This window comes from Xiphophorus couchianus, chromosome 20 (assembly GCF_001444195.1).
Source record: "Xiphophorus couchianus chromosome 20, X_couchianus-1.0, whole genome shotgun sequence".
NCBI classification, from domain to species: domain Eukaryota; kingdom Metazoa; phylum Chordata; class Actinopteri; order Cyprinodontiformes; family Poeciliidae; genus Xiphophorus; species Xiphophorus couchianus.
This window is the reverse complement of record NC_040247.1, coordinates 3,857,039-3,876,467: the sequence shown is the minus strand read 5'-3', so window position 1 is coordinate 3,876,467 and position 19,429 is coordinate 3,857,039. Positions and strand designations below refer to the sequence as shown.

Here is a 19,429-nt window from a genome sequence, read left to right as displayed (position 1 = left end):
TAAGGGCTGTTAGGGAAACACAGTTTATTAGAGCAAGGCGATTTCCTGGACGCCGCTGTTTACTGACCAGTGAGGCTGCAGCCCGTGGCGCAGGGGGTCGCTGTCTTCTTCCTGCCTCCTCTGAGACGACTCGCCCTCCTCCTGTCTGCTGCTCTCCGGCGCTTTCTCTGGGCGAGGCAGCAGCCGATACTTCACCTTCTCAGACAAATCGTCTGCGTCTCTGAACACGCTGCGGCACAGAGAGGCTCCGTCACCAACCGGAACAACGTCGTGTTTACGTCATTATCTGTGCGGCTGGTTATTGTTGGCAGAATGTGTTATTTTAATATGTAGAAATGATTCAAACCACTAAGTGTGTAATGCAGGAGCTTTTCTGTTCTCAGGTGAGACAAACAAATCTGGTACAAACCAACCTGTCAAACGTGTGCAGCTGATCGGCGTTGACGTGGTCGCTGATGTTCACCATCAGGTATGAAACCTGGTTAGTGCCGGAGTTCTGCAAAACAACAGCAGCTTTTAATCAGACGTTCTGCCCACCAATCCCATGTTTAAATCCAAAAGAGACGATATTGTGCAGCAAAACATCCTGATGAGCACGCTGCACGGTGGTGCAGTTGGTAGCACTGAAGGTCCTGGTTCGATTCCCGGCCCACAATCCAAAAACATGAATGTTACGTTAATTGGCCTGTCTAAATTCTCCTTAAGTGTGTGTGTGTGTGTTTGTTTCTAATACCTTGTGGGGACAATTTTCCTGAAACATACTACGTTATGGGGACCCACTGCTCTTTGTGGGGACTGAAGCCTGGTCCCCACAAGGGGAAACACTGTTTGTGGGTCAGGGGTCACATTTAGGACTAAGGTGTGAATTGAGTTTTAGTTAAGGTTGGGTATGTAATGGGTAGGGTTAGGGCAAAGGTAAGGGTAAAGTTTAGGCTGTCGAAATGAATGGTAGTCAATGGAAAGTCCCCACAGAGATAGCTGCGCAAACATGTGTATGAGTGTGTGTGGTTGTTTGTTGTTTTATCCGGCTTCCTGTGTGATTATTAGCATCAATCCTCTGCATCAGCAACTTTCATTTTAACTGCAGAGAGAAGCCGGTCCTGTTTGTTGAGTTACCATTAAGTTGAAGATGAGCGTGGAGTCCACAGCGATGGCCTTCAGCACCATCATGGTGTCTGTGTCGCTGCTTCTGTAGCGCAGGCTGTACAGCTCCTTGTTGCTGCTCCAGTCAGCAGGAAGCAGCTCTGACTTTTTATCACGGCTGCTAGGCTACAATACAACAGAGAAAAAGAAAAAGAGACTCAGTCAAAATAATGACCATATTAGAGTGTCTATCATCATGCAGTTGCGTTAGCCTCCCAAAGATGACTCGACATTTTTCACAACTCCAAAGTTTCCCCCTGGAAGTCTGAATAAAACAGACTGATTTATGCTAAGCTAACACACGTCTGGCATTTTGTTCTGAAATGATTAACTGTTCTTTCACCTCGAATCCAGATCCGATGCACCGGTAGCCATTCTTTATCATTTCCCAGTGAACTAAGCAGACCACGGCGTCCTGCGGACACTGGATTTTATCTGCGACACAGGTGTACAGCGCCTCTAAACCAGCCATTTTTCTCCCAACAGCCGATACCAGCTCCGCATCTAAACCGGAGAAAGGAAAACGAAAGTCTTCACTGAAGTCTCATAGCAACCACAGCTACTTCCTGTCAGGGAATTTCAAAGTAAAAGCACAAGAACGTTGTCAAATCGAGTTAGTCACATTAGAAACTAATTTCAGAAGTGATACAATAAAATTATTTCGGAAAATTACTGAACCTTATACAGCTGTTAAATTGCATTTGAACCCGAAAATATTTCGACAGAGGTTAATGGCTGTGTAAGTCTGGGATGTGAAAGAGGCTGTTTATTTGTGCAACAAAAAAAATTTATTGTAAGACGCTCGATATACAGCGGAAAGCTCTGAGTGAGTTTGGATCAAAAATAGTGACCCTAAAGCCAGTAGTGAAAGTTTTACCATATATTCAATCATTGCTGTATTACAGATACAGTTTTCAACCCTAGTTTCTCTTATTTTCTCCAGAGAGAAATCTCTGGGGAAAAAGTTGCTGCTTTATTTTTTTCTAACTTTACGGAAAAGTTCGTTTTGTTTTGATGCAACACATATACTTTCCGGAACAGAACCAATATAAGAAATATCGTTCCGTTATAAAGTATTACTTTATATATTGTCTTTTTTGTATTGTTACACTAAAACAAAACCTTTTTATTAAATAGATAAATAATTATATTCATGTTTGTTTAAGAAATAATTCGTTTCTGAAATAAATACTAAAATAAAATGCTAATTTAAATGTAATACTGTCAATATTATTAGCAGTGACAGTATTAACAATATTGTTATTAATACTGTCAATTTTATTAACATGTTTTAAAATGTAAGTTTAATTTTTGGTGGCGGTCTGTTTGCTCCTTCGCTACCATAACCAGCGGTCCTATATAGGACTTCATTTCCCATCATTCCCCTCGCAGGTCGGGCGGAGATCGCTTCCTTGTGAAGATGGTGGCTCCCTTGTCTCTGCTTCTGATTGTAGCCGTCACAATCCGCGCGGCTCTGTACAGATCCAGCCTAGCGGAGCTGATCGCAGAGAGGGTGGAGGTGGTGTCTCCGATCACCGCCTGGAAGCGAGGTAAGCCGGCCTGGAGCGGAGCTCCGCGGCCTCTTTTCCAGGTTACAGCGCCGTCCGTTCCTGCCCTTTCCCTCGCCGCTCCGATGAAAACGGGTGAAGTCAAACCGGTTCATCTGCTAAAACCTGCACACATACAGATAAATCATTTTTAGAGCCCAGGTTTCACACGGAACAATCTATTAGCAGGGACTTAATTTATGCTTTAAAAAAAAAAAGATTATTGATGTTTCTTTTTGTTTGAACAAATATCTGAGTTCAACAACCAGCAGAACCAGAATAATGAAGGACCGAGCCGAACCTGGAAACAGCTTACATTTAAATGAACTCATCTCACATTTACTTTCCAGATTTATTCAGTTTAATTCAAAACTACTGTCACACTACGATGTGAACTGAATCGGTGTTATCGTAGAATAAGAGGTCGTGGGTGGAGTAAGAGCAGAACACTGAGAGGGAATAGCGTAGCTGTCCAGACTTTTATCCATTTTAACAGCACAGAACCTGTCCCGGGCACACCTAAACAAAAAAACCAACGAAGAAGAAAGAAACGGCTCCTCTTAAAGGCACAGCACAATTCCTTGACTATGGACCAACTGTAGTAACTGATCTTGTATATAACCACATTAATTCAAAAGGAAAAAATAAATCATCTTACATACTTCCCCCTCTTTAAATGAAATGTCCTCATTTCAAATGAAGTTGTTATATATAAAAAAATCTGTCCAGACTGTCTCATCAGTAGCTCTTATCACCTGGGGGTTGCAAACAAAGGACACAAACTCATAGTAATGCCCCATAAAGAACAACTGTCAACAAGTTTTTGTTTTTTTTCTAGTTTGCTTTTAAATGAACCAGTTTTTCAACCTCTAACATGAAAAACTCTATAGACAAAGTATTTTTCATAACAGTAGTAGTCGCGGTTTCCGAATGGTACGTCCACACCTGGTAATAACTGCACCCCCAGTGGGTGGCAAGCTGGGGGGTGGTTGTGCAAGCCGATGGGAGACGAGTCCAGTTGGAATCCTTGGCGAAGATGGCAACGACCTAGCATTTTCTGCTGCCTGAGGTGTAGCTGCTTGGCCAAAGGACCAGGGCAATGAACCCGACAAAGCAGTATATCTCAGCAGTGTATCCCTGTTTGGTGGAAATACAGATTGAGTGACATCTATTGGAGATGTGTCAGTGGAGCTACGGTAAGGTTTTAGACGATCATAGTGAATGACTTTGGTCACAGCCTGAGGATATTTCACATCCACCAGCTTGTAAAGGAGCCCCTTTTCATCCACAGATACAACCTTATATGGTCCAGTCCAGTTTGGGGAAAGCTTTTGTCGTTATGTGGTGGGGTCATCTATCCATACCAGATCACTACAAGCATAAGGCCTAAACCTTGTGTCTTTGTTGTAATAGTACTCTCGTTTTTGTCTTTGTTCTTCGCGATGAAGAAGAACAGTCTCAAAAGCAGCATCCCTCCGTGTAGCCAGTTCTGAACCATAGTTCTGTGGGCAATCAGAAACCTTCGGTGATGAAACATGGACATTAGCAGGTAGTCGGGGTTCTCTACCATGAGCAAGGAAATACGGTGAGTACCCTGTGCTCGAGTGAGGAATAGAGTTGAAAGAAAGTACCACAGCAGGGAGGTAGTGGTCCCATTCGCCCCCATAGTCCTGAATGAGTCGAGCCAACTGCTCTTTCAGAGTCCGATTAAACCGTTCAACCATACCATTCCCTCTTGGGTGATATGGGGAGGTTCTCTTCTTTGTCATCTGCAGTCTCTGAGAAATGGTGTGAATAACTTCAGACTGATATTGTCGTCCCTGATCTGACAACACTTCCTCAGGAACACCATGTTCAGGAATATATCGTTCACAGAGTAACTGTGCCATTGTGGTAGCCTTTTGGTCAGACATAGCATATGCGTTTACATATTTGGTAAAATGATCCTGTACCACAAGCACATATCTATTACCAAGAGTGGTAACCGGAAGTTCAGTAATGTCAGTACACACTAACTGAAATGGTCTGTCAGTCTGAATAGATTGCAAAGGCGCTCTCTGCTTTGGCACAGCTTTTCTAAAAGCTTCACATGTCTTACACAGATTACAGAAGTTTTCAATGTCAGATCTCATTCGTGGCCAATAACACACTGTCAATGCTTTCTTAAATGTACGCTCAGCACTGTAATGACCAGAACAAGGATTACCATGAAGAAAATGCATTGTTTCTGTAACAAGTGCAGATGGAATTAACACTTGATAACCCTCTGGTTTCCCTGTTGCACTCTGACCTTTGCGACAAAGCACGTCGTTACATAGTAATAACTTAGGAAACTGCCACCAAAGTTTTCTCTGAACTCTACCTTTTACCTGTCTGAGGTAGGGACGTTTCTTGTTTTTTACCCAGGTATACACTTCAAAGAAAACAGGATCAGAGAGTTGTGCAGATACAATGTCCATGTTATGATTGGATAATGTCTGCTGTAATGTGGCAAACCCCAGTTTCACCTGTGTCCCATCATTGTTCATACAACACACTTGTGGTACAACATTGGTTATCTCTGAATGTTGAGGGCTGGAGCATGGCAACTCAGCCAGTGACACAGATTTTTCTGTATCAATAGAAGAGTGACCATCAGGCAGTGCAGAAACTGTCACCTCAGTTGAGTCCTGCCCCAATGGTATCCATGACATGGCATCAGCATTTGTATGTTTCTTGCCATCTCTGTGGGTGATTGTCCATTGATATGGGTCCAACTCCAATGCCCAACGACCCCTGCGTCCGGTAGGGTCGTTCGTGACATCCATCTTCCTTAAGCTGAGCAAAGGACGATGATCAGTGATGATTGTAAAAGGATTGCAACTCAGATAATGTTTAAAGTGTCTAATTGACCACACGATAGCATACAGTTCTTTGTCATATGTAGACCACTTTCTCTGTTTTTGAAAGTACATGACTTGCAAAAGATACAACCCTTTCTTGCCCCTGTTGTGTCTGAGACAGTACAGCACCAACTGCAAAATTAGATGCGTCTGTACTCAAAATGAAGGGTTGATCAAAGTTGGGAAATGCCATTATTGGAGGTGAAGTCAGTGCACCTTAAGTGCTTGAAAAGTGGCAGAACAGTCATCTGTCCATTCAGACACTACTTGTTTTTGGGTAAGCCTATGCAGAGGCTGAGCAATAAAGGCATATTTATGTACAAATCGTCTGTAATATGAACACAGTCCCAAGAAGGCACGTACCTCCGTCGGTGAGCGTGGAACAGGCCAGTTTCTGATGCGTTCAGTGTTTACTGGGTCCAACGCCAGTCCCTCCCGAGACACAATGTGCCCCATGTACTTTACAGCAGGTTTGCAAAAGTCACATTTCTTAGGGTTTAATTTTAACCCTGCTTGTCGAAAACGAGTGAGAATGTCTGTGAGATTGCCTAGGTGATCTTCAAAGGTTTTCCCCATGCAAATGATGTCATCCAAATAAATGACACAGGTTGTCCAGCGAAGTCCTCTCAGAACAAGCTCCATGAGCCTTTGGAAGGTTGGAGGCGAGTTCTTTAGCCCCATTGGCATGACCTTAAATTGGTACAAACCGTCACCTGTCGTAAACGCAGTCTTTTGTCTGTCTGCTGGATCCATTTGTACTTGCCAGTACCCGCTAGACATGTCCATGGTAGAAAAGTACTGAGAACCAGAAAGCGCGTCTAGACTGTCATCAACTCTCGGTAAAGGGTGAGCATCAGTAATGGTGACAGAGTTCAGTTAACGAAAATCTACACAAAACCTGTAAGAGCCATCCTTCTTTTTCACCATAACAACTGGGCTGGCCCAGGGGCTTGAACTGTCCTCTATCAAATCATGTGACTTAAGAGTTTCAACTTGGCGGCGAATTTCTGCCTTCATAGCTGGAGAGGTGCGGTAGGCTCTTTGTGAGATTGGGGTGTCAGAGTTTGTAGCGATTTTGTGTGTCACTATGTCAGTTCTGCCAAAGTCATGTGGGTGTTGACTAAAAACATCTGCAAAAGAAGCCAAAGTCTCCGTCAGTTGTTTTTTCTGCAAAGGCGTCAGATCTGAGTCGGTACTATCGGCAAGAGGGATTACTCTGGGACTGTCAGGTGTCTGAGTATTAATGTTACAGATAGAACTGTCCATAATGGTGAATTCGCTCTGGCCCTCTGCTAAGACTGCATGAAAGTGCCCCACCTGTGTACCACCATGTAACATGACATCACTATGTGAAACATTAGCTACTTTAACAGAAATGGAACCTCGTTCTACCCTGGCCACAGTCCATGCAATACCAGCAGAAGACTGGTCGGTATAATGTGGTTCAAACACACCAATGTAGCCATTAGGTAAAAACTCTTTTTGGGGTGCATCCAGAGTAGCAGTGATGACCCTCTCAGACATAGCAGGAATGCTAACGGTGGATGACACCGACACAGTAGTCAAACAGGGAACATACGCGGGAGACCGGGGTTCGATTCCCCGACGGGGAGTGAAGTTTGTTTCAGGTCCCTCTTGAAAATGAGATCTAGATCTCAACGGGGTTTACCTGATTAAATAAAGGAATCATACAGATGTGGACTAACTAGTGGCACAGCTGTACCTGCTACATTGCATGTCATGTTTCGAGTGTCAACCGTAATGCCATTTGCCACCATGAAATCCCAACCTAAAATGACTGGCTTTGTACAGTTTCTGACAACTTGAAGTGTGTGTATCATGAGCTTATCTGCAATATTTAGGTTCACATAAATGGAGCCTACAGAGTCAAGGGGATCACCTGTGACACCAGTGAGACGAATAAACTGTTTTACAATGGGTTTCCTGTAAAGAGCAGGTGTAGCCATTCTAAAGTCCTCACTAATGACTGAACCATCCGCCCCAGTGTCAAGAAAAGCATGTACTACGGTGTCTTCAAGAACAACTGTCACATACCTCTTCTCTACATCAGCCAAACCTGTAACGTCACTAGTAGCTGTGTCCTGGTAGGTGTCATTGTCTGTCTGGGCTAGGGAGAAGTCAGTAGCTGGCAATCTGCCCTCATTGTCAGCTATTCGTAGTTTACCTGATCCTGGTTTGAATGTGAAGGAGATTGGAAACGTACTCGCCCCGGGCTGGGAGAGTGACTACGGCGGCCACTTTCATAGCGGTTAGGAGAGCGGCCACGACTAGCATAGCCTCTAGTTGAAGAGCTGTAGCCCTGTGTGTAGCGTTCAGATGATCCAGATCGGGTACGTAAATCCCGTTGGTTGTGTTCATCCTTTGCATAGGAACTGGAACTGTGGTGAGGTGTGTTTCGGTCATTTGATGAGTCTCTGTGTCGTGGAGAAGACTCATAGTATCCATCTGATGAATATCGGTCACCCCGGCGTCCACCTGGAGTGGCGCTCCAATGACGAAATCCATAGTCCCGCCTGTCCTGACGATGTGCATCCTCACGCTGGCGGTCAACTGCCAGCTGCAGCTGTTGAACTCTGTCCGACAGTGTTTCAATAGTCTTTGCCATTGTCTTTAAATCATCTGCAGTAGCTGAGTGGACTCCTAAAGGAGTGGGTGAAGGAACCTGAGTAGACCACCCAGATGAGACAGCAGGGTAAACTGGTGGTGTAGACAAAGACTGCAAAGGAGGTGTGGTAGTGAACACTTTACTAGCTTGGTGAGCAGTTTCAATCTGCATAGCAAACTGTAGAGCAGTCTCCAGTGTGTCAACACCCTGCTCATGACATCGCAGCTGGAGGTAAGGGTCAAGTCCAGCAATAAAGCGTCAAAATTTTTCTCCCTGTTTAGCATTATCACCATAAGTCGGAAAAGCTTCTTCGACTAAACGGCAAATCTCAGCAGCAAACACAGGAAGGGCTTCACCAGGAAGGCGACTGCGTGCATTAATGGAGCTTTGGAAAGTCGACAAATAAGCAGTTTGTCCAAAAACGTTCTTCAGATTATCCTTGGTGGCTGAATAGTCCGCTTTTACTGCATCAGATACACTATCCCAGTAACTGAAAGCAGCACCCCGCTAACCATGTAGGTAGCAGTTTCACCAAACTATCCTCAGTGGTATCAGGATCAGCAGCAACCGTCACTTCAAAACGTCTGCACCATTTTGAAAAATCCTCTTTTCCGTCCCCCATGAAAATGTGGCTGTAGTGAGGCCTGGCACTACTACCAGCAGAATGAAATGGTAATTGATCCCAAAAATTACTTGCTATAGCTCGGTATTCGTCTTTGTTACCGGCGGTTGACAGGGAGGGTGGAGGTAGGGGCAAAAAGAAAAAAAAGTCCGTCTTCAACAGCCGCTATATACGCCGCTCAGCACGTACAGAATGAGCTATCGATGGTTAGCATGTGTAGCATGTGCTCACCGCTGCAAACGTCCACAAACCCGCTGCCACCAGTGTAACACTACGATGTGAACTGAATCGGTGTTATTGTAGAATAAGAGGTCGTGGGTGGAGAAAGAGCAGAACACTGAGAGGGAATAGCGTAGCTGTCCAGACTTTTATTGAACCTCCATTTTAACAGCACAGAACCCGTCCCGGGCACACCTAAACAAAAAAACCAACGAAGAAGAAAGAAACGGCTCCTCTTAAAGGCACAGCACAATTCCTTAACTATGGACCAACTGTAGTAACTGATCTTGTATATAACCACATTAATTAAAAAGGAAAAAATAAATCATCTTACATACTTTATGGATCCCAAAGGGAAATTAAATGTGGTTGTTGTAACAAATGTTATGAGTGACATCCCATGATTGCATTAGATGCTTCATATGCCAAACTTTAAGTTTATGGAGATTTTCGGAAATCTCCATAAACTAAGACAAAACCATATCTGCGACATATTCTTATGTTTGAAATGTAAATGTGTTAACTTCCATCAAATCAGAAATGGGATCTGCTCAGTTTCTGGCCTCAAGTCTTAATTGAAACTTATTTTCTAAAGTGTCTCCACTGAAATGGTTTAGTTGTCAGATTTTAAAAGTACTTTAAACAGGATTTTCTTTTAGCATTCTGTCTGTCTGTAGTTTGTTGTGATCATTTTGAATTAAAAATACAGAAATATTTGGTTTCTATCTGCATCCAGCTCATCCCAGTGTGTTAGATTTATTTTATTTTAAACGTATTGAATCATAGTCGTTCAGAGCCACTTTGTTTCTGTTTCTGGTCAGTTATCGAAGGTTTAGCGCTGCTTGATCTGGGAGTTTCTCCGTATTCCGGCGATGTTTTCCACGAGGTAAGACGTCAAATCTGGCTCTTGATGCACATGTTGGTTAAAAACCATTTTAAAGTACACGTAGATTTGGATATTAATGTGAATATGTTTGATTTTGTACTGTTTTTGCCTCAGTTTTCAAACATAAAGAGCTTCAGTATTTGAGATGTTCCTTACAGAGAAAACAGAGTTTCCTTGTTTTATATTCCAGCTGAGATGAATTTTATCATTAAGCATTTATTCCACCTGACATCCCATGCTTGATCTTTTTCTTTCCTGCAGACTCCCCTCATCATTTACCTCTTTCACTTTCTGGTGGATTATGCAGAAATCACGTTCATGGTAGGAGGAATAAATGACTGCAGAGTGGAGAAACTCTGGTTTTAGTTCTTTTATTGTTGTGGGTTTCTGTTTCCCTGTTAGCTGGCGGATGTGATCACAGCGGTGGCTCTTTACATGGCCGTGAAGGACTTTAACAAGCAAGTGGTGAGAATCAATCTGTAAAGAAAGATACATTTTGTGAATTTTTAATTTAAAATGTATTCTTTATTAAGCTCCGTATGTGTCATTAGAATCTTGTTTTAGTTTTATGTTATAACTATGTCAAAGAGAAGTGTGTTAAAAACCTCTTGTGTCAAAACTTTTGCTCATTCAGTATATCCAATATAATATCTTAAAGGTGAACTTTCCGTTGTGTAGCGGTGATAAAACGTTTGGTTTTTGTTGCTTTTCAGTTCAGGAAGCAGAAGTTTTCCGTGGAGGCGGAGCGTTACCCCGCAGACTGCCTGGAGCTCATCAGGAGCCCCACTGAGATGTTCTACATCCCCCTGAAAGTAGCCATGTTGTAAGTTCCTGCAGCGCATGTAGAGGGCGCTCTCCTGCTCAGAGAGCATCAGGAAGGACGCAGCGACCTCGTGTGTTAACGATGAATACGCAAAAAATCAGCAGCGCAACGCAGGACGGAGAGAAATTAAGATATTCATCAAAACTCACCTGAAATAACGCTGTTTATTATTTAACTCAATGTTTGTTCATGGTTTTAGTTTTTTAGTGTTTAAACTGAAAGCGAGTCATAATTGAAGCCCAGTTTTAGTTATTTTTTTCTTGTTTTCTGGCAGTTACCTGCTGAACCCGTTCACCATCTTGTCCTGCGTTGCCAAGTCGACGTGCGGCCTGAACAACGCCGTCCTCTCCCTGTTCGTCCTCACAACCATAAAAGGTCGACCACACAGCCAGGCTCTCCTTTCTAAAGTGATGCTGAAAGAAATACTTTCCATGATTTACTCAAGTGCCACACACAAAACCTTTTACTAATTTATTCATATTTATTGCGACAGTTAGCATTAGCATAACTTGTTTTTGTCACAGCATGTCTCTTCCAGTTTTGTTGTTTTATTTCCTCTCATTATTGTTTCAAATTTGTGGTTTAATCTTCATATTTTCTGGTTTTATTGATTTTATTTCTGTTTTTCAGGAAACGTTCTGCTGAGCGCCATTTTCCTCTGCTTGGCCACCTACCAGTCCATCTACCCTCTGACCTTGTGCGCCCCGGCCATGCTGTACCTGATGCAGGTACGAGCTTTGATTGGTTTTGGATGCGTACTTTCTGTTTCTAAAGCGTACTTCCTGTTTCTGATGTGTACTTTCTGTTTCTAAAGCGTACTTCCTGTTTCTAAAGTGTACTTCCTGTTTCTGATGTGTACTTTCTGTTTCTAAACGTACTTCCTGTTTCTAAAGCGTACTTTCTGTTTCTAAAGCGTACTTCCTGTTTCTGATGTGTACTTTCTGTTTCTAAAGCGTACTTCCTGTTTCTAAAGTGTACTTTCTGTTTCTAAACGTACTTCCTGTTTCTAAAGCGTACTTTCCGTTTCTAAAGCGTACTTTCCGTTTCTAAAGCGTACTTTTTGTTTCTAAAGCGTACTTTCTGTTTCTAAAGCGTACTTCCTGTTTCTAAAGCGTACTTCCTGTTTCTAAAGCGTACTTTCTGTTTCTAAAGCGTACTTCCTGTTTCTAAAGTGTACTTTCTGTTTCTAAACGTACTTCCTGTTTCTAAAGCGTACTTTCCGTTTCTAAAGCGTACTTTCCGTTTCTAAAGCGTACTTTTTGTTTCTAAAGCGTACTTTCTGTTTCTAAAGCGTACTTCCTGTTTCTAAAGCGTACTTCCTGTTTCTAAAGCGTACGTCCTGTTTCTAAAGTGTATTTTCTGTTTCTAAAGCGTACTTCCTGTTTCTAAAGCGTACTTCCTGTTTCTAAAGCGTACTTTCTGTTTCTAAAGTGTACTTCCTGTTTCTAAAGCATACTTCCTGTTTCTGATGCGTACTTTCTGTTTCTAAAGTGTACTTCCTGTTTCTAAAGCGTACTTTCTGTTTCTAAAGCGTATTTCCTGTTTCTAAAGTGTACTTCCTGTTTCTAAAGCATACTTCCTGTTTCTGATGCATACTACCTGTTTTCACTGACATGTTTTGCCCTCTCCGCCTGCCTGTGTCCCTCCTCAGCACCAGTACGTCCCGGTGAACCCGCGGCGCGCCGCCTTCTGGTGGTTCCTGGTCCAGTACCTGTTCATGTACCTGGGCAGTTTGTTCGTCATCGTCTGCCTGTCCTTCTTCCTGCTCGGCTCCTGGGACTTCCTGCCCTCCGTCTACGGCTTCATGTGAGTCAGAAAAAGAAACTGGAGATTTCTGGACCATCAGAACCAGTCCAATAAACGAGTACTCAGGAGAAACACAATTCCCTGACTGCAGAATGTCAGGTGTAAAGTTTGGTGGGGGAAAAAATTATACTGGTTTTTTTTTTTTTAGCTTGATCTCCTTCCTGTGGTGGGAGCTCTTAATACTTGAACAAGGCATTTGTTGCTCCCAGCTCTGATGTTGATGTTCCAGTAGAACCACAGATCCCGACCTCGACACGTCTGGGATGAATCAGAGCAGGTTCTGTAGCTAAGCCGTCACATCCAGCATCAGAGTCTGACCTCACAGATGTTCTTCTAGAAGAATTGTCAAAAGCTTCTGTACACAGGCTCCATAACAGAGAACACGTTTTCTCAGGAGAAGATAAATTTAACGTCACCATGAAGGTTTTCTGGCTCCGAGGATAATATGCAAACAAATTAAAATGTTTTGTTTAACCGTATCTTGACTTGAGGTGGAGTTTTTTTATTTAAATAAGAGCAAAGTTACAGTGCAGCGCCCTCTGATGGCTGAGTTTGGCACGAAGTTCATCTCAGCCCTTCCAGACTGCTGTGGATAGAAACACAGTTCTCCGTGTCTCCACCAGAGGGCGCTGTGGGACATGTCCTCTGGTCCAGCTCCATGTTCCTGTTTTTTTTTTTCCAGCCTCTCGGTTCCTGACCTGACGCCCAACATCGGCCTCTTCTGGTATTTCTTCGCTGAGATGTTTGAGCATTTCCGCCTCTTCTTCCTCTGCGTCTTCCAGATCAACGTCTTCTTCTACACCGTCCCTCTGTGCATCAAACTGAAGTCAGTCCTCCCGTCTCATTAACCTCTGACCTTTCCCTGCGCCCCCTAACCTCTGTGTGCGTCGGCCTGCAGGGACCAGCCGGTGTTCCTGATGTACATGCAGCTGGCGGTGATCTCCATCTTTAAGTCTTACCCCACCGTGGGCGACACGGCGCTCTACCTGGCCTTCCTCCCCGTCTGGAGCCACCTGCACAGATGTGAGTGTTTACTGCACACCTGGGTCAGGTCGGGGTCAACGGGGTCAGCGGGTCGGCCAGCTGATGCACAAAAGCATTAAAAACAACAGTGGGGGAATTTCCCTTTAAAATAAGATAAGAGAGTTAAAATCTGTTATAATTTAAGATGCAGCACAAACTTTTGCTTTTGATTGAATTTACTAGTAAAAGGAACCAACAAACATCCAGTGGATTTAAAGGAAGTCATATTTCATTTAAGTCATATTTGATATAAATAACACTTTGATAACAACTGAAGGTAACATGGCGACCCAACATACTTGGAAATGGTTCCGTCTCTTTAAATGTCGTTCAGGATGGAGATCTGCGCTCACATACTGAATGTTTCACACAAAATAACACTTTCAATATTGTTCCATAATTTATTGCCATAATAAATGGCAAAAAAGAGTATTATTTTGTTATTTTAAAAACTCGAAGCTAATTGTCCAGGTGTGCAGCGCGGACACCTGAGCTCACAGGTGAGTGTTTAATGCCGTAGTGGGCGGGGCTTATCTCCAGGTTCATTTAACAGTCCAGAAATTACATTTTTGTTCCAAAGCAAAAGTAAAGTAAAACTACAAGAAGGAAGTAGGAACGATTAATCGGATTAATCAAATAATCTTCAACTAATTTAATCACAGATTAACTGTTAAACAGAGAGTCAAACAAATCGACACAATGGAGCAGAAATGAATCCAAAATATACAAAATATATATGCATTTAGTATTTAAGATTAAAAAAAATTATTTCTGTAAATATATTTTAGCCAAATGTTTTATGTTCAGATTCTACAGCAAATCTGTTATTGCACTTATTGAAAATGAATTTAATCATTAGTTTATTGCCAATACATTTCTAATGTTGCATAAAAAGTCTGAAGTGGATCAATGAAGAATCTGTAGAATGTATCAATTGGTTTTAATTGATTAATCAGTTAAGCGTCAGAATAATCAATCACTAAAATCAATAACATTAGTGGAGATTCCTTCCATGTATAGACCTCACTGGTGGTTTATTGATTTATTGGTGGTTTATCAATAATTTATTGGTGGTTTATTGATTTAATGGTGGTTTATCAATAACTTATTGGTGGTCTATCAATAATTTATTGGTAATTCATCAATAATTTATTGGTGGTTCATCAATAATTTATTGGTGGTTCATCAATAATTTATTGGTGGCTTATTGATTTATTGGTGGTTTATCAATCATTTATTGGTGGTTTATCAATAATTTATTGGTGGTTTATCAATAATTTATTGGTGGTTCATCAATAAATTATCGGTGGTTTATCAATAATTTATCGGTGGTTTATTGATTTATTGGTGGTTTATCAATAATTTATCGGTGGTCTATCAATAATTTATTGGTGGTTTATTGATTTATTGGTGGTTTATCAATAATTTATTGGTGGTTCATCAATAATTTATTGGTGGTTTATCTATAATTTAATGGTGGTTTATCAATAATTTATTGGTGGTTTATTGATTTATTGGTGGTTTATCACTAATTTATCGGTGGTTTATTGATTTATTGGTGGTCTATCAATAATTTATCGGTGGTTTATCAATAATTTATTGGTGGTTTATCAATAATTTATCGGTGGTTTATTGATTTATTGGTGGTTTATCAATAATTTATCGGTGGTTTATCAATAATTTATTGGTGGTTTATTGATTTATTGGTGGTTTATCACTAATTTATTGATGGTTTATTGATTTATTGGTGGTTTATCAATCATTTATTGGTGGTTTATTGATTTATCGGTGGTTTATCAATAATTTATTGGTGGTTCATCAATAAATTATTGGTGGTTTATCTATAATTTAATGGTGGTTTATCAATAATTTATCGGTGGTTTATCAATAATTTATCGGTGGTTTATTGATTTATTGGTGGTTTATCAATAATTTATCGGTGGTCTATCAATAATTTATTGGTGGTTTATTGATTTATTGGTGGTTTAGCAATAATTTATTGGTGGTTCATCAATAATTTATTGGTGGTTTATCAATAATTTATCGGTGGTTTATCAATAATTTATCGGTGGTTTATTGATTTATTGGTGGTTTATCAATAATTTATCGGTGGTTTATCAATAATTTGTCGGTGGTTTATTGATTTATTGGTGGTCTATCAATAATTTATTGGTGGTTTATTGATTTATTGGTGGTTTATCAATAATTTATTGGTGGTTTATCAATAATTTATTGGTGGTTTATCTATAATTTAATGGTGGTTTATCAATAATTTATTGGTGGTTTATCAATAATTTATTGGTGGTTTATTGATTTATTGGTGGTTTATCACTAATTTATCGGTGGTTTATTGATTTATTGGTGGTTTATCAATAATTTATCGGTGGTTTATCAATAATTTATAGGTGGTTTATTGATTTATTGGTGGTTTATCAATAATTTATCGGTGGTTTATCAATAATTTATCGGTGGTTTATTGATTTATTGGTGGTTTATCAATAATTTATCGGTGGTTTATCAATAATTTATCGGTGGTTTATTGATTTATTGGTGGTTTATCAATAATTTATCGGTGGTCTATCAATAATTTATTGGTGGTTTATTGATTTATTGGTGGTTTATCAATAATTTATTGGTGGTTCATCAATAATTTATTGGTGGTTTATCTATAATTTAATGGTGGTTTATCAATAATTTATTGGTGGTTTATTGATTTATTGGTGGTTTATCACTAATTTATCGGTGGTTTATTGATTTATTGGTGGTTTATCAATAATTTATCGGTGGTTTATCAATAATTTATTAGTGGTTTATCAATAATTTATCGGTGGTTTATTGATTTATTGGTGGTTTATCAATAATTTATCGGTGGTTTATCAATAATTTATTGGTGGTTTATTGATTTATTGGTGGTTTATCACTAATTTATTGATGGTTTATTGATTTATTGGTGGTTTATCAATCATTTATTGGTGGTTTATTGATTTATCGGTGGTTTATCAATAATTTATTGGTGGTTCATCAATAAATTATTGGTGGTTTATCTATAATTTAATGGTGGTTTATCAATAATTTATCGGTGGTTTATTGATTTATTGGTGGTTTATCAATAATTTATCGGTGGTCTATCAATAATTTATTGGTGGTTTATTAATTTATTGGTGGTTTATCAATAATTTATTGGTGGTTCATCAATAATTTATTGGTGGTTTATCAATAATTTATCGGTGGTTTATCAATAATTTATCGGTGGTTTATTGATTTATTGGTGGTTTATCAATAATTTATCGGTGGTTTATCAATAATTTATCGGTGGTTTATTGGTGGTCTATCAATAATTTATTGGTGGTTTATTGATTTATTGGTGGTTTATCAATAATTTATTGGTGGTTCATCAATAATTTATTGGTGGTTTATCTATAATTTAATGGTGGTTTATCAATAATTTATTGGTGGTTTATCAATAATTTATTGGTGGTTTATTGATTTATTGGTGGTTTATCACTAATTTATCGGTGGTTTATTGATTTATTGGTGGTTTATCAATAATTTATCGGTGGTTTATCAATAATTTATAGGTGGTTTATTGATTTATTGGTGGTTTATCAATAATTTATCAGTGGTTTATCAATAATTTATTGGTGGTTTATCAATAATTTATCGGTGGTTTATCAATAATTTATTGGTGGTTTATTGATTTATTGGTGGTTTATCACTAATTTATTGATGGTGTATTGATTTATTGGTGGTTTATCAATCATTTATTGGTGGTTTATTGATTTATCGGTGGTTTATCAATAATTTATTGGTGGTTCATCAATAAATTATTGGTGGTTTATCTATAATTTAATGGTGGTTTATCAATAATTTATCGGTGGTTTATTGATTTATTGGTGGTTTATCAATAATTTATCGGTGGTCTATCAATAATTTATTGGTGGTTTATTGATTTATTGGTGGTTTATCAATAATTTATTGGTGGTTCATCAATAATTTATTGGTGGTTTATCAATAATTTATCGGTGGTTTATCAATAATTTATCGGTGGTTTATTGATTTATTGGTGGTTTATCAATAATTTATCGGTGGATTATCAATAACTTATCGGTGGTTTATTGATTTATTGGTGGTCTATCAATAATTTATTGGTGGTTTATTGATTTATTGGTGGTTTATCAATAATTTATTGGTGGTTCATCAATAATTTATTGGTGGTTTATCTATAATTTAATGGTGGTTTATCAATAATTTATTGGTGGTTTATCAATAATTTATTGGTGGTTTATTGATTTATTGGTGGTTTATCAATAATTTATCGGTGGTTTATTGATTTATTGGTGGTTTATCAATAATTTATAGGTGGTTTATTGATTTATTGGTGGTTTATCAATAATTTATCAGTGGTTTATTGATTTATTGGTCCTACTGAGCTGCCTGCCTGCCTGTCCAGTCCTCAGGAACATCTTCCTGGTTTCCTGCGTTCTGCTCGCCTGCTCTGCTCTCTTCCCGGTTCTGTGGCATCTCTGGATCTACGCCGGAAGCGCCAACTCCAACTTCTACTACGCCATCACGCTGCTCTTCAACGTGGCGCAGGTAAAGCAGCGACGGCGGAACCGGAAACAGGCCAAAATCACTGCGTTGCTGCCCCCGACCCTCAGGCGGATCTCTGGAAACCCAGGAAACAACCTGCTAGTTATATGACAATAAAAAAAATAAAACTTTCTGTTAGTTTCTGCTGAAAATGTGTTTTTGCTTCCGGTCCAGATCCTGCTGGTGTCGGATTATTTCTACGCCTTCCTGAGGAGGGAGCACCACCTGACGGCCGGGCTCTACCTGAAGAAGAAGGACGGCTCCGAGGCGACGCTGGTGCTGAAATGAAGCGCGCCCTGCGGCTGCTGCAGAGCAACGAGCTGATCGAACCTGATCAAATCTGATCAAACCTGATCAAATCTGATCAAACCTCCTCAGACTGGAATGAGGAGGAATAAAAACGTTGATGGTGCAGAACTCTGAGCGACTCGCCGCCGTTTCCGATGAACAAACTCTGAACTGTTCAGGAGGGAAAGTTTCATCTGAGAATATTTTATTCAGAACTTTTTCTGTTTAAACATAAAATGTAGGAAACGTGTGAATGTCCAGAGAAATGGCTCAGCATCACTTGGTTTTGTCTATTTTGCTTGATGACTTTAAATTTCTTTGTGTTGTGAGCAGAATGCCAGGATTATATAAAGTTCTAAAGGTTTCAGTTATTGATTGGATCTTTTCTGGGATGAAAACAACAAAACTTCATTTTTGTTTTGCAGATTATGGATCAAGATAAAATTGTCCAAGCTGCCAAAACACAAAATTTATTTGTGTATTTTTTTCCCTTTCTTATAAAAAATATTTTATAACACTTAAAATAATACGAAGCTAAATTAAAGTAACTTTTCAGCAAAATGTAGGAGCATTTTTTAATTAAATAATTATTGATTTGCATTAAACTTTCTGTTTCCACTGTAGATTATTAAACTTATAACATGGAAAAATGTCTTATTAGTCAGATAATCTGCAGGTGAAACGATTATTTATTTAAAACAAGTTTTTTATCTGTTGCTCAGAAGTTTTTGGTATTTTTTATTTCAGGTTTTCTCAGATATTTGCAGGTTTGGTTTCACACATTAAAGGCTCAAATGTTGAATGTTTCTGTGACACTTTGCTGCTTTAATTTGACATTTAAAAATGTTTAAATTTCAATTAATTAATTGCACTAATTAACAAAAACATTTTTCTTTGTACTTGAACTGAATGTTTTAGTTGTGAGTCACTAAAAGATGGATCTAAAAACTAAACATTGATGAATGGTGATTTCA

At 39.5% G+C, this 19,429-nt stretch overlaps 1 protein-coding gene across 1 annotated transcript; it reads left to right on the top strand.

Annotated features, from left to right (window-relative positions):
• The first annotated feature begins 2,309 nt into the window (after positions 1-2,309).
• Positions 2,310-18,826, top strand: LOC114136254 (phosphatidylinositol glycan anchor biosynthesis class U protein-like). Its single transcript, XM_028004126.1, has 12 exons — positions 2,310-2,693; positions 9,861-9,925; positions 10,187-10,246; positions 10,328-10,390; positions 10,639-10,748; positions 11,023-11,123; positions 11,379-11,476; positions 12,400-12,554; positions 13,237-13,380; positions 13,453-13,577; positions 18,028-18,170; positions 18,342-18,826. Exons 1-12 carry the CDS (start codon positions 2,564-2,566, stop codon positions 18,453-18,455), a joined length of 1,308 nt encoding a protein of 435 aa, XP_027859927.1. The 5' UTR covers positions 2,310-2,563; the 3' UTR covers positions 18,456-18,826.
• The last annotated feature ends 603 nt before the right edge of the window (positions 18,827-19,429 follow it).